The sequence below is a fragment of the Alosa pseudoharengus genome, unplaced genomic scaffold (assembly GCF_046254945.1).
Source record: "Alosa pseudoharengus isolate Yale_2024_CS ecotype anadromous, Long Island Sound unplaced genomic scaffold, YU_APseudo_1.1 YU_APseudo_1.1_scf_4, whole genome shotgun sequence".
NCBI classification, from domain to species: Eukaryota; Metazoa; Chordata; class Actinopteri; order Clupeiformes; family Clupeidae; genus Alosa; species Alosa pseudoharengus.
The window spans coordinates 15,637,140-15,652,487 of record NW_027468774.1 but is presented as its reverse complement, the minus strand read 5'-3'; the positions used below and the strand labels follow the sequence as shown (position 1 = coordinate 15,652,487).

The following is a 15,348-nucleotide window of genomic DNA, read 5'->3' as shown; positions in this document are numbered from 1 at the left end:
TTTGTGCAAATTCAGGAATGTGAACTAGTGAAACCAGTATTCAGAGCACTGCTTCTGTGATTCACCATCCTACTTTGCACCATTTAATTTCCTCCAGTCCCATATGCCACTATTATAGCACATTTCCAACAGTGTAAATGCTGACTTAGTTAATTGAACTACCATCGTTGTTAGACGTACGTGCCAGGTATGAATAAATGGGGCGTCTCACTTAGATTTCAATTTTATGCTTTATTTCATTTGAAACTTTCAAAAGGACCACTTCAATTGGAACACTATTCACTTGATGTGCACCCAAAAGTGAATGTAGCAAAACATGTTACATTCAAATGATTAAAATATTAAATTAAAATCATACATATTGAAGTCACAAATATTAACAACTTTTTGAATCCTCAGAGCAACTGGTCCCAAATGATCAAGACAAAAACTACTGAAGCGGCACACAGGCAATATGCTGAATGGCTGGCTCAATTATTGTACAGGCGTAACTGGCATATGTGGTGCATGATAACTTGGAATCAGTACAACTCATTCAAGCCTTCAGAGCGTCAGACTGGAGACATTCCTCACCCATAAACTAAGCTGAAAGAAAAAGAAGAAATCAAATAAAAAAAAATAATGTGTGGGTGTCTCTGAGGTACGTATAACATTGTCCAGCAACGTCCAAAGATGACCTGGACTATGGAGATGGAGAGTTGAGGACAAAAATATGTTTAAGCTTGTTATCTGTATGTGTGTCTGTGTATGTGTGTGTGTGTGTGTTGTTATGTTTAGAGTTCATCGTCTCTGTGTGTGTGTGTATCTGTGCAGGGATGGGCAGTATTTATGATACATATATTAAAAATATGTATTTCAAATACAAAATAGTATTTTGTACAAATGATATGCACAAATTCATGAACACATGGGGTAATATGTTTATATTACAACCATAACTATAATCATATGAACACAAATGTATGCATTGGTATAGAAAGTAAGTCCAAATATTGTGGCCAAAGCTTAGCAAATATTCAAAAACTTGCTTTCTGAGCAGGCCTTTGTGTGGCTATATTACCATGGCTCCATGTAAACAATATTGTAAACCAAAACTGCACCCTAAGAAACGTTTTAACTAAAATAAATAAATAAGTCAGTTTTTGCCCCCCCCCCCTCTCATTAGGCCAGTCTGAATGCATCAGCATTAAAACATGTAAAGATATAATCAGTAAAGATGTTGAGGAATGGGGAACTAACCATTTCTGATCTGAATGGCAAATCAGGAAATATTGAAAAAACGCTTCAAACTCATGGCACACTGACATATAATATGGATGAAGAAGTCTCTGACATTGTCAGTGCATGCCCAGAATACGTGAAAATGCTTTAGCTGATACATGGGCCAACTTCTTAAAGCAACACCAAAGCACTTTTCCTCTGTCGCACGCACGCTATTTGTTTATCCAGCACATTTGGAAATAACAATGTCCACAGACAAGGTAGAGTATGTTGCATGATTTTATGAAAGTATGATGTATTGAGACGTCAGAAGCATGTCAAATTTGTAGTTTCTTATGTCTCATTCCATCGAACTACAGATCCGCTACCCGATCTGGCAAACTTACATAGTGCGGTTATAGCCGATAGAGGGCCGCAAAGCGAATGCAGAAGTGTCGTTCACCCTGTTACGAGTTGATGAACCACTGAAACGATTTTGCAAACATTATTTTAAGGTACAAAAAACTCACAACGTTGCAGGCCAAACACATAACCGGTTCATCTGTTCCGATTGGATGATCATGTTAATTTGCCTACTGATGATTAAAGTTCTCAAGAAAAATAATCTAATAACTAATACTAAACTATACAAATACGGATAAAATGCCAGGAACTGATTTCACCTGCCATGTAGGACAGGTCCCTTTAAAGAGTATTTTTAGTATTTTGAAAATACAAAAATACAGTATTTTATTTTGATACATGCCGTGGCTACTGTATTTTGTAGTTTATTTAGATACACTTAAAATTAGGGAATTTGATATTCTATTTTAAAATACATTTTGATGTTTTTTCGCCCATCCCTGTGTGTGTGTGTGTGTGTGTGTGGTGTGTGTGTGTGTGTGTGTGTGTGTGTGTGTGCATATGCATTCTACACTTCTCTTCTGTCTTCTGTCTCTCCATTGTCCCCTTTGGTTTTGGGCTCCTGCCACCACTCGGCCAGGAAGGACTCCTCGTAATCGCCGATCCCCTCAAACTCCTCGTCCGGCGGGGAGGCCAGTCCAGTCACATGCTCCTCTGGACTGACTACGTCCTGCACACAACACATCCAACAAGCCGCTCATCAGAAGGACCACTAAAGATGCCCCAAAAGCACAAATCAGCCCCTGAACACCGACCCTTCGTGCTCTACCAAATCCTGCTTTTTTCTAGATTCATACCATATAGATTCAACCGCTGAATAAGCAATACAAATCATACATGTTCTATGAGAGTATGTCTGCAGGATAAACACTGCCAACCCTCTATCTTAATTTCATTTCCAACTTTTAAAAGGACTTCAATTTGGACTCTACTTATATGACAGTGTTTGCAGGATGTAAAGCTGTAAAGTGTAATGACTGAGAGTCTTCCAGAGTCATCAGTGGCAGTAAAAGTGGCAGGTCATGACAGGAGACTTCCTTCTCCCCTCCCACTCAAACGCAAGCTGATTGGGCCCACTGAAGAGAGCTCTCCTCTCCAGCTGGGTCAGGGAATAGGAGTGGTCAGACTGTCCCGCCTAGCGTCAGCATCTCAATGCCACATACCACACTTAAAGTGGGAAACTCACACACACATGCACACTTTCTCTCACACACACAAAAACACATTCACTTTCACTCACTCTCTCTCTCTGGTACACACACAAACAAACACTTTCCCCCTCTCTATAGTAAGCTTTCTCTGCCACAAGTGCTCCTTGCCTTAATTCCCTCCCTTGGAGCCAAGATGTGGTTTTTGTTACCACACTGTTAATCTGTAGGTGTTTAGACTCTAAAGGCAAATGGATTGCGGAGACAGGAAGTTTAGGAAGACATGGAAACCATTTTCTCGCAACAGGCATGAACCACTTGCTAACTTTGCGAAATTGTTCCGTTATCATAAACTATGTTGGACCAGCCAGATTCACAGGCATGGGTTTGTTGGAGCCTGTGATGAAAAAGCACTTTGAAAGTTAAATGGTTATTCATTAAATGGTGTGTGTGTGTGTGTGTGTGTGTGTGTGTGTGTGTGTGTGTATTGTGAGTTGCTTTTGTTACCTCGTCATCTGTCTGTAGATAGTTTTGGGCAAACTCCAGCATTTCCTTCTGCTTAGCTGTCTGATTGAAGTAGCGGACAGCCTCCTGCCAATAGCACAAAGCGCGAGCACAAAGACTTCTCAGACATCAACACAAATGAAAGCACTTGGTTCGAAGGACTGCGTGTGTTATTCTCCTCATACACTCTCCTTATAGGCACAGTTTAGATATTTCATACCCAGTGGAAGGAGCTTACACACCAAGTCAACATTTGTCAAAAGGGGTAATTGAAGGCTTTTCACAGGAGCTTTTGTCATGGTGCAGAGATGGAGTGTGTGTGTGTGTGTGTGTGTGTGTGTGTGTGTGTGCGTGTCAAAGTCAAGGAATGCTTGACTGAAAACCATTCTGAGTTATGAGATTGCTTAATTGCTACCTTCGCCTGGTGTCTGCGTTCACACTAAAATAGGCTTTTCAAATTTGACATTTTATGAGTTTCTTCTGCACATGTCTGAGAGTATGTTTTAAGAGACAGACAGTGACTGAGTGTCTCTCTCTTTGCATGTGTGTGTGTGTTGTCTGTGTATCTCTCTCTCTCTCTCTTTCTGCATGTGTGTGTGTGTTGTCTGTGTGTCTCTCTCTCTCTCTCTCTCTCTCTCTCTCTCTCAATCTTTCCCTCTGTGTGTGCGTGTGTGTGTGTGACTGAAAGGGTGAGGGAGGGCGAGGCAGACTGACCGGCCGTGGTTTGAAGTGTTCCTCCTCCAGGCCCCACTGCTCTCTGTAGAACTTGTAGTAGACCATATTCTTCTGCATCACTTCATCCGAGGGATCAAAGAGCATGTAGCTGGCGGCACATGGAGCTGCACTGCGGACGTCATTCACTACACAGTAATAGAATAGACACACACACACACACACACACACACACACACACGGCAGTAAGACACAGTTCCATGTCCTGTCTGTATTGTGAGTGTGTGTGTGTGTGTGTTTGTGTGTGTGTGTGTCTGTGCATGCATGTATGTATGTGTTTACTGTGTGTGTGTGAGCATGCTATGACAACACTCACGCTTATAATAGGCAAACTGCATGTAGTGATACATGGTAGCGACAAACTTCTCGACGAAAAAGCCTCCGACGTTGGGCGTGAGATTGGCCTCACACTTCACCTTACAGGTCAGCACGTCCACATACAGGTCTACGCAGAGACAGAGGACACACATTGTACACCAGGCACCACGACCAGCGTCAGCAAAAAATGAACACTGAAGTATAAAACTGTCAAGTCTTTTCAGGCCATCGGCCAAAATGTCTGATGCGTCCTCCCAGGATAGCCTTTACAATCCCCGAGCACTGAGCCCTTTCCTCTGTCTGCCGCAGAAGAATTTCATCACCGTGGAGTACTGTGCAAGGGCTGCCACAGAACCTTTTCAGACTAAATCGTTTGTAATGTCTGTAATATCAATCCACTTTCAAATAACTGCTGTCTCTTAGTTGACCATCTCAGTTGACCATCACTGGACCCTGAAGCATTACATTTAGCTTAGTTGACCATCTCAGTTGACCATCTCTGGACCCTGAAGCATTATATTTAGCCCAGAGAGTATAATTCAGTAGAGGTGTCCCTTATGGTCCTCTTAATAATGAGCACTGTCTTATTAAGGTGCTCTCCAGAAAAAAGGCAACTGGACCGCTAAAAAGGTTCTGCTCACCTGCTAAGGTGGGGTAGAAATCCTTGAACTCTGTGACCTCGTATGACCCCTCACAGGCGGCGAGACAGAGGTCATATACTTTCAAATACTCTGTAGCCGCCTGCTCCATGTTAAATGCACTGTTACTGAAATCCCCTGCATTGAACAACTTCACAGCTTTTAGAAAAGCACCCTGAAGAAAACAAAGAGTATAAAGTTAGAGAGAGACAGAAAAAAGAGTGTGTGTGTGTGTGTGTGTGTGTGTGTGTCTGTTTTTGTGTGCATTGGGGTGGCCACTGCATTCAGTCCCTCTTTGTATTTGATAACAATGAAGTAATATAGCAATGTATGTGTAGTCTATATGAGGGTGTTTGAATGTGTGTAAATGTGTGTGTGTGTATGTGTGTGTGTGTGTGTGTGTGTGTGTGTGTGTGTGTGTGTGTGTGTGTGTGTGTGTGCGTATGAGCATGATAAAAATCTAGACTTAAGACCAAACTACCTCATAGAGTTTCTCCTCATGGTCAATGAGATACTCCTCCACATCGAAGAGACTCTTGTAGTAGTTCATGTTCTTGGTGAGGAGAGGTTCTCCAGGGTTCCTCTGCAGGAATGTGTGGGCGGCTGACACAGCCTTCTCCAGGTAATTCAGCTAGAGGAGGGGGATACATACACAGATAAAACAGATATAAAATTGTGTTCGTTTGTAGAAGATGTACATTGTGCGTGTGTGTGTGTGTGTGAGAGAGAGAGAGAGAGAGAAAGAGAAAATGACAAAGATTTAAACCTCCAGAACGAATGTCAGCAGTATCAAATTTATAGAAATTAGCAATTATTTATCAAAGTTTATACTGTTTAGAATTTAATCTGATTTGATAAAGAACAGCTGGTCCAACTCATCAACTATTACTTTAAAAGAGCATAAAGCATGCACAGCTTGCATACAGGCCATAATGGGATCACTCCTGGTCTTACTGTTCAAATCTGATCAAAGTAATATCCCTAATTACCTCCACAGTACACATCTGTGTCCCCCACCCAAAGGCATAGGTAATACAGAACTACGATAAGCCAAAAGCCTCTATTTAAAAAAAAAAATCACACAGGAGATGCTTCCTGTCAATGTTTTCAAAGTGCTGTCATATCAGGTAGTTTCATCTCTGTTCTAAATGGATGTTCTAACAGACACCAGCAGCAGTGTAATACTTAGTTTTACGGGGCATGTAGTAAGCATGCATTGAACCGCACGCAGAGGGTCATGGGAAGACTGTGTTTTTGCCAGAGCAATATAATTAGGCAAGACCCAAACCAGTAGTTAGGTTTTTTCAACAAGACACTTTGATGAGAGGCAGTGAATGTAAATGCTTCCTGAAGTCAACTTACATAAAGTCATGGTCTCTGTACAGAGAATGGACCATTTGCATAAGAATGCTGATGCCCCTAGGAAAATAACAACCTTGTCAGAGAATTTGAACATGTTGAGCTGATTGGGCCCACTTTCAGACGTGGTGTGTTTATATAATAATGTTGCTATCTGAAAGTCTGATTGAACTGAATAACATTAACTTTTATGGATCCGATAACGTTGAAATTACGTGTCTGAATCGGCGAGGGCAATGCTGGACCTCAGAGGTTGATGAATGGCAGACCGTTTGAGTTGACTGAACCCCTCTTGGGCAGTGACCAGATGTCATCCGCATGTGGTGTGCTCAGGAGGCCAAGAGAATAAGCCTTTTGTCCGTATAGTTCTCTGATGTGTGTATTTAGTAGGGGGGTTAGATATTTGAAGGGGCGCAGTCTGGATAGGGGGACGTGGCATCTCCTTGTGCTGAGCTGAGTTCACCTCTCTGTCGGCTAGAGGGCTGTACAGAGTACAGCCAGGAAAACCTTCACGCACATTTGAAAACCAATATTGCTGATATTGCCCAGCGTACAATGACAAGTGACATTTAATGAACTTATCACAAGTAGACTATGTGGTTATTATCTTACTATTATAGTGACACATGCATCAGGTAAATATTTTGGAGTGGCCACAGGACTTGGAAGGCCTATCCCTTCAAGCGGTTCATCCTTCTCTGCTAATCTACTTTTCCAAGTAGCCCTGCAACTAAGTATTTTTGACACATGAAGGCCCCTATATCTGACCATAATTCAGACTGGGTTATAAACTCCCCTGGCTGGCTATTGACACATCTAAACCAATCCATAAAATCAATGTTGCGAAATGTTAATTGCTGTAGGCCTACCCAAATGCTGTACCCAACAACTCACTTCAAACTAATACACTTTCCTGTTTGCTAATTGTTATCATTCCTCGTAAAGCTCATGGGCACAAGAGTAGCCCCTACCTGGTAATACGCATACTGCATGTACCGGTATGGCTCCCTTCTTTCAAAAGCCTCTAAGGTCACTCTCTTTGGATAGGCTACTGAAAACACCGGGAAGTTCTTCTTGCAGTTTTTAAGGCAGGATGCCCGCTGTAAAAAGTGTCCCATTATCCGAAGACTGGTATCCTGAAAGAGTTCGTCATGGTCCCGGCTGACCTGACTGCAGTTCTGGCTACAGTAGGCTTCGCTGTCCTTTAGAAGTCTGTGTAGCCGTAAACTTAATTCCAGATATTTTATACTCTCCTTCCAATTCTGAACACCATACTGCTCCAGCGCGTATCCATACGCCGACTCCAGTGGCATCAGCTCCGACTGTGAAAAACTCTTGAAGCTGTACTTCTCATACTGAGCTTGCGCCGGTACGGAAGCAAATAAAATTGTCCATACGCAGACATATAGAGCGATTTCTCTTATGCTGTGGGTAGGAGAGGCCATGTTATGGGTTACCGGTAAGATCATCGACTGTCCTTTCCACCAACCATTAAAAAATCTTCTGTGACCAACAATCCAGGTTTTAGCAGTAAGTGTTCATGTCTGTCTGCACGTATGCTGCGCCTTGGCCCGATGTGAATGGGCCGGGAGGCGGGGACGGAAAAGTCTACTAGATTTTTCTACCGTTTTAACGGGAGTTGTGCGGCAGACGGTGATTTGGGGGTTGAAAAGTTTCCCCGGGTCTCAACGCCGCCTATTCACCACGCGTTAAAACACTCCATTGCTGCCTCAATTTTGTATAAACGCCTTGTTGAGCTGACAAAGCATCAGGTAAATTACAGGCAGTAGCATGACTTACATATTTTAGGACCGAATATTTAAACCGCCAATTCCATTAAGAGCAGGCCAACTGACGAGAGTAGTTTAGTTTTTAGGCTGCCTGGGGGCGCATTTTGCACGGCCAGTTAAAGCCACCCCCAACTTTACACGTTGAGACTGAAACTTGAATCACACATTTTACCTTCTCAGGAGAAAAAAATGTGGTCGCTTGCATGTGCGAATTAATGGAGTAATATTCCCCAACATTGAATGAATGACATCCACTTCTTTATAACATGTTATGTTTTAAATAAGGAAACAAAGAATGAAATGTCAGTGGTTCGAAAGCAAACGTTGGCAAACTCAAATCGAGACTAATCTAGTCCTTGTAGGACCCTGCAGCGATTCACAAGCAGTAGCCCCCATTACTTGCTGTTTGGGCCTTCAATCTCTGATGTCTCACGAACGTTAAACACGAATGCCTCTACCTAAACCTATTGAATAAACTCGCTCAAATACGCTGTAAGTCTTTCTTTCAAATCCAAAAGGCATGTGTAGTCCATTAAAGTTCTTTTTAATATCTACAAAACGGTTCTAAACAACAGCATACGCTAAACTAATATGCATGGTTGATATTCATGGTTTCGGGCAGGCAGCGACTTAACACGTTTACAGATTCTTGGGAGAGGGGGAGCAAGTTTGGGGAGAGACCGAGCCCCCACCGTTCCGTGATGCGTAAAATGGTCAACAGTCTAACAGGCCCTTCATTTTCACCGCCCCTGCAACTGAAGAGAAAATAAAAGTTGAAGCTCCTGCAGAAGACCTTAAACGTCGGGGAAAATAGCTGTTGAGTACACCACAGAAGACGGGACATTTGAAATGGAGCTGAAGTACATGTTGGTTATCGCTGTCATCTCAGTAATCTATGTAAAGTGTGATTCTAGTCCATTGGATGACTTGGTTATTGATCGCTACTCCATACCCGCACTTTGTCCAAGAGAAGTGCAAACCGGGGATTTTGTCCGATATCATTTCAATGGAACTCTTCTTGATGGGAAAAAGTTTGAATCGAGGTAAGGCTACTGAGATAATACGAGATTAAAATAAGATTATTTCGTTTGCTGCGCACATTCTTGATCTGCGCCCCGGAAATTGGATGCAAGAATCTGACTGTCCTGCATCTCCATGTTATACTTATTTGGTGTTAATTGTAGGCTAGGTTGTGCAAAACCCGATCTGTTGTAGCAATGGTCACAAATGTTTTATATTAAATGTACGGGTGGATTTATTTTGCTTTTATTACCATGTGACCAACCAAGTTCCACAGTGAGGACATCGCAGTGCAGAAGTTTATTCATTGCATAGTCCAAGTGGTAACGTTTTGCGTTAGTGACGCACTTAGGTCATGCATTGTCCTAGCAGTTCTCATATAGTTCTCTCGAAAAGCAGCTCGGATGAGTACTCCTATCAAATCAAAACCGCAGCTTGCCACGCATGCAAACCTCGACCAGTCACAGCGTCAGTAGCTAGAACCAACTTTGCATCTCTCAATACTTTCAGTGATTATAGGGATATACTGTGGATTTGCTATTCCTGCCCCTTACCTCCCCCTCTCCTATACCCAAATCGTTGTGTTCAGTCATGATAAAGGTAAACCATTCGTGGGCCAGGTCGGACTGGGTAGCGTGGTGATCACCGGGCTGGATCGGGGCGTGCTGGGAATGTGTGTGAATGAACGCAGGAAGCTCACCATCCCCCCTCATCTGGCTTATGGAGTCCTTGGCGCAGGTAACCGACGACGGATGACATCTTATGTATAACATTTACATGTATTCATTTAGCAGACGCTTTTATCAAAAGCGACTTAAAGTATTAGGCCAATAGGCCTTATTTTTGGAAGAGGACCATGTTAAACACAAGCCTGTTAAGAACCCCGTTTGCAGTGACAATGTTACAAGTAGGCTACTTGTCTAAAATTAGTGTTAAGGTTGGGATTGGAGTTCCTTCCCCTCACGCACGATCAGACGCCTTCTCTTCACCCCTTTCCCCAGGTACAGTGATTCCTCCAGACACCACCCTGGTTTTTGACGTTCTCTTGCTGGATTTATGGAACACGGATGACAAGGTGCAAACCATCACCCTCAGCAAGCCTCAAGACTGCAAGCGCAAAGTGGTTTCCACAGACTTCGTTCGGTACCACTACAATGGAACTCTGCTGAATGGAACCTTGTTCGACTCCAGGTGAGTTGGTTAGGTTGGTTATATAATAAACCGGGGAATGAGATATTTGTTCACACTCCTGATTCCAACAGGAAAAGGCAAACTATGTGGTGTTATAGCCTCATAGCCTCAAGGCAGGGGTCGGCAACCTTTTCTCTTGAAAGGGCCATTTTTTTGACCAGAAATAAAAATAAATCTGTCTGGGGCCACAAATATATCGGAACCATTTAAAAGAAATCAGTTTAAACATGTTTATCTTTATTAGCCTCAGGCATTTGGCATACTCGCCATACTCTGCATATGCTGTATTGTACAGTACAATATGTACTCTAAATGTTAATGTGTTGGGACAGCTTGAAGCTTAATGACTATATGAAATTGTTCCATTTTTAGAGAAAGCCAGGGAGCCACTAGAGAGGAGCTAGAGGGCCGCAGGTTGCCTAGGCTACCCCTGGCCTAAGGAGATAGGAGAAGGAGATAGCAGTTGCCTTGTGTATTATCCCCAGTTATCCCATTTCATTCAATTGCACCAGCAACTAAAAGTGAACTGACAATTTGAAACTGAAAAAATGACATTGTTCCAACCTTATTGGAGATACATTTGATATTTTCCTTCTTAATTATTGTGGTAAATTCACCAAATTCTTTAAATCTGTTGAATTCCTGTGTGGAAAATTCACTAGACTGTTTGGCACATTAACCATATAAGGGAACAACAGTGAATTATAATTGACCATTCAGAAATAGATTACCATTCAGAAATAGATTACCATTGTTGTTTCTCTACAATAGAAAGAAGCGGTTGCAATATAGGCACTTATCTTACGGTAATTCCCTGGCACATTAACAAGCTTTTTATCTGTATACATATTTGCATAATATCTGAAAAAAGTGTGTTTACGGTCTGGCCTGGACATTTACTAATAAGAGTGTAAGTGTGTATAAACACCAGCAGGTATGCCTGTTTATACTACTCAAGTGTATGCAGGTTGCTTGTGCAGACATCTGCATTTGTAATTGCATAATTCAGCTGGTGAGCCAGACTCCTCAAAGAAAAGCTTTGCTTGTCTTTTTCCTCATCCCATGCAGCCATGCCAGAGGGCAGACGTATGACACGTATGTTGGCCAGGGTTACCTGATCAAAGGCATGGACATGGGCCTGCTGGGCATGTGTGTGGGAGAGAGACGGTCCATCATCATCCCCCCATTCCTGGGCTACGAGGACAAGGGATATGGTAACCATGGTTTCTGACCCTTTTCATGCATGTCTGTTTCAATCAGCAACAAATGGTGTTATTTTCAAGTAGCTTCTCTTGTTTTTAAGGATTTTTCTACTTTTTTGAGTCAATTCATATCAAGTAATCCATAGCAAATGCTACATTACACATATCCCAAATGAAGGGGTTCAGGTTGTACTGTATAGCAGTTGGTTGCAATTACAGAACATTCACTCTCAGACTTATGTCATTGCCGTGACCCTCCCCTTGTCCAGGTAATCAGATCCCCCCATATGCCTCTCTGATGTTTGATGTGGTGTTGGTTGACCACTTCCATACCAACGACACTGTAGTGTCTGAGATTCTGTATACACCTGAGCTGTGTTCAAGGAAATCGGTGTCAGGCGATTACATCCGCTACCACTACAATGGCACCCTCCAGGATGGGACCCTCTTTGATAGCAGGTAAGCTGCCGTCTGATTGGATACTCATACTACTGATGCTGACATGGTAGAAGAACAGAAAAACATTACTCAGTTATAACATCAGTCAATGTACAATTACTGTCCCCAAGGGAAAACTGGTTTACAGTGAAAGACACAAAGTAACATCTAACCAATAACAGTACATAGCGCCTTACAAAACACCCAAGGTCACTTTACAGAGTAAACACGGCGTAGTCGCCAGCGTTCCCGTGTAACATCTAACCAATAACAGTATATGCCAACAACACCAGGGCAGATTTTAGAGGAGGGTGATAGGAGACTCGTCTCCATACAGCTCAAGCACAAGTGAACACACAGAGCACAGTCTCTTCACTGTGCAAAGATCACAAGAAAAGAATGTGACTGTGATTGTAGTGTCTAGTTTAAACTTGCTGTGTGGCCCCAACACCGTCAGCACATCATTGTGGCCCCTGGAGACAAAAAAATGTGACTGATAAAGTCCATACTGGCAATGAGTTCATGACTCCATCTCTCACTGTCCTCACTAGCTACCAGCGCAACAGCACGTACAACACGTACATCGGGATGGGCTTCGTGATCCTCGGCATGGACAAGGCTCTGCAGGGAGTGTGTGTCGGAGAGAAGAAAAAGGTCACAATCCCACCTCACTTGGCCTACGGCGAGAAGGGGCTGGGTGAGTGGGTGGAAGTTGAACACTATGCACAACGCACAGGCCATGAACCTCCACTTTGCTTTGTAAACAGCAGTCAGATCTGTTTTCAAACATGAACATAATTGGTTATTTATATCAGGTTTAATCAGCTCACTTTCCTTAATACTCTCTCTCTCTCTGTCTCTCTCTCTCTCTTTTTCAGAGGGCATGATCCCCGGGTCTGCTGTGCTCATCTTTAACATTCACGTGATCGACTTCCACAATCCCAACGACACTGTGAATATCCAGGTGACCCATAAACCACAGGTCTGTAATCAGACCACCGAAGTCAATGACCTCATCCAGTACCGTTACAACTGCTCTCTCATGGACGACACTCTGCTCTACACCTCGTGAGTTGCCAAACGCCTCGGCTTTCAGCGCACCGTTGCACGCAAACCCACTGGAGGAAAAAATGTGTATGGGCACTCTGTGGTCAGCAGCTCAGATGTGTTAACCAACTAACCAACCATCAGTCTTATCCTCGTGTCCGAGTGAACTCACTTGTGTGTCTCCATCTTGTCTCCCTCCCTCTTGCTGTCCTCTCTCCATCTCTCCACTCTCCTCTCTGCAGAGATAGTCATAATCTGCCCCCTCGGACCCAGCTGGGGGCTGGCAAGATCATCCAGGGTCTGGACGATGGGCTCCAGGGCATGTGCGTGGGGGAGAAGAGGGTGGTCATCGTGCCCCCTCACCTTGGTCATGGGGAGAGTGGAGGTAAGGCAGGGAGGGCCACAGGGTTAAGAGCAATGACTGTGGAAAGCCTGGACAGCATGGTGTTAATCACGTACGCTCTGAAGGAATTAAGACAAAATTGGTCGGCCATATTGGCAAAATTTCAGCCAGATTGACTGTGTCTGTGTAGTGTGTGTTTGGAGCCAGACTCATAGTAAACAGGAAACGGCTGATGTCCACCCAGAATTGACCATATTTGGCTAGATATCCGCCATTTTGGTTCCCTCTGGTGTTAACACTCACTGCGCTTCCATATTTCCCCTTGGGGATCAATAAAGTATCTATCTATCTATCTCTTGTATTGCACCTAGAAAAACTTGATTTCAGAGGGGTACACCTTATGTCCAAAAATACACTTTAAATGACCTTTAAAGAGTGCTCATATGCCAGTAACATGATACATATCACCATTAGTGTGTTGCCTGGTTCTTAGCTCCCTCTCTTCTGGTGCTGGTGTGTGTGTGTGTGTGTGTGTGTGTGTGTGTGTGTGTGTGTAGCCGCCGAGGTGCCCAGCAGTGCGGTCCTGCTGTTTGAGCTGGAGCTGCTGGAGCTGCAGAAGGGCATTCCTGACGGCTACCTGTTTGTGTGGCTCGGAGACAGCCCAGACCCACTGTTCCCCGCCATGGACCTGAATAAGGACCAGGAGGTCCCTCTAGAAGAGGTCAGAAACATAAAGTGGACCTTGGCACAAACAATGCCCTCTCTTTCTCTCACACACACACACACACACACACACACACACCTTACAGGGGACTAAAGAGAATGTGTGCACACTGTCACACAAAATATTTACAGTATTCCAGATGAAAAACGAGTCGTCTTAATAGATGAGATGCTCATAATTGCTCTTCTTTTGTCTGTCTAGTTTACGGAGTTCATCCAGTCCCAGATTACTGAGGGCAAAGGCCGCATGCGTCCGGGCATCGACGGTGAGGTGGTCATTAAGGACATGTTTGTCAATCAGGATCGTAACAAAGATGGTAAGATCACAGCAGAAGAGCTGAAACTCAAATCAGATGAGGACCCTCCCAAGCACGAAGAACTGTAAAGGAGGACCAATGCAAGTTAAACCACAGAGAGAGATCAGTGGAGAAGGAGAGGAGGCAGAGACTGGGAACCCATACCAGCAAAATTTCACCCAATTCTTGTCTATCAAGTCATTAAACAGAACAACCAGCAACCACTCATTCAGAACCAGAATCCCTTGGTGCACTGCAAATATCCACACGAGGCATGGTTTGCCTCCAGATATGAAAACGGGTGGCTGAGTATTTTAGACAGGGTATGTGCAATACAAGTTGTTTTTTTAAGTTCCTTGGATTGTCTGACATGTCAAAGAATAAACAAGCTGTTTTTGTAAGTAAATAAAGACTAAATATGTAATGTGGAAATGGTGTTATGACTCAAGTCATACGTACAAGGTTACTTTTTTCTGGCCAGGCCAGCCCTTTCAAAGTTTGGATAGAGAGGTCATTGAACTGTATGAAAACAGTGTATTATCCTGTCCAAAACGGCACATTGTATGTGCAATTTTTGTAGGTTTTTTTAGTTCATTAAAATTGTTACCCATGGGCACTGCTTTGTTTTTAATAAAGTTGGATCGGTAAATAAGTGCAGCTGTATTTCTTAATTAGCACAATGTTGAAATACATTTTCATGTAAACCATTGCTTAAAAATAAAATTACATGTGTACGGTTTTTAAGACAGAAGTGGGCAGTTGTCTTCTAAGCTGTGTGTAACAGTGCCATCAAGTGGCTGATAGAATATTGTCATACTTACTCCTGATTAGCTCACCTCCAGACTGACATAGAAAATGGGGCCAAGAGGGTCCACCAGTAGTCACATTTTGGTGAGAATTTCTTTCATGACCTAAATGCCCTCCTGAAACTAGTACGTTCCCTAGCATGGAAAGAACAACTTGTTTCATAGTTGAA

The 15,348-nt window shown here is 43.2% G+C and overlaps 2 protein-coding genes across 2 annotated transcripts; one reads left to right on the top strand and one right to left on the bottom strand.

Moving 5' to 3' along the window:
* Nucleotides 1-212: 212 nt before the first annotated feature.
* On the bottom strand, nt 213-7,951 carry p3h4 (prolyl 3-hydroxylase family member 4 (inactive)). The gene is made up of 7 exons (XM_076264985.1): nt 7,294-7,951; nt 5,445-5,594; nt 4,967-5,138; nt 4,324-4,452; nt 3,990-4,135; nt 3,279-3,362; nt 213-2,293 (listed from the first exon to the last, which is right to left on the bottom strand). The coding sequence occupies exons 1-7, from the start codon at nt 7,789-7,791 to the stop codon at nt 2,132-2,134; spliced, it is 1,341 nt and encodes a 446-aa protein (XP_076121100.1). The 5' UTR covers nt 7,792-7,951; the 3' UTR covers nt 213-2,131.
* Nucleotides 7,952-8,639: 688 nt separating this feature from the next.
* Nucleotides 8,640-15,111, top strand: LOC143101779 (peptidyl-prolyl cis-trans isomerase FKBP10-like). Its single transcript, XM_076264984.1, has 10 exons — nt 8,640-9,155; nt 9,722-9,870; nt 10,134-10,323; nt 11,392-11,537; nt 11,795-11,984; nt 12,515-12,660; nt 12,842-13,031; nt 13,253-13,395; nt 13,911-14,074; nt 14,279-15,111. Exons 1-10 carry the CDS (start codon nt 8,962-8,964, stop codon nt 14,459-14,461), a joined length of 1,695 nt encoding a protein of 564 aa, XP_076121099.1. The 5' UTR covers nt 8,640-8,961; the 3' UTR covers nt 14,462-15,111.
* The last annotated feature ends 237 nt before the right edge of the window (nt 15,112-15,348 follow it).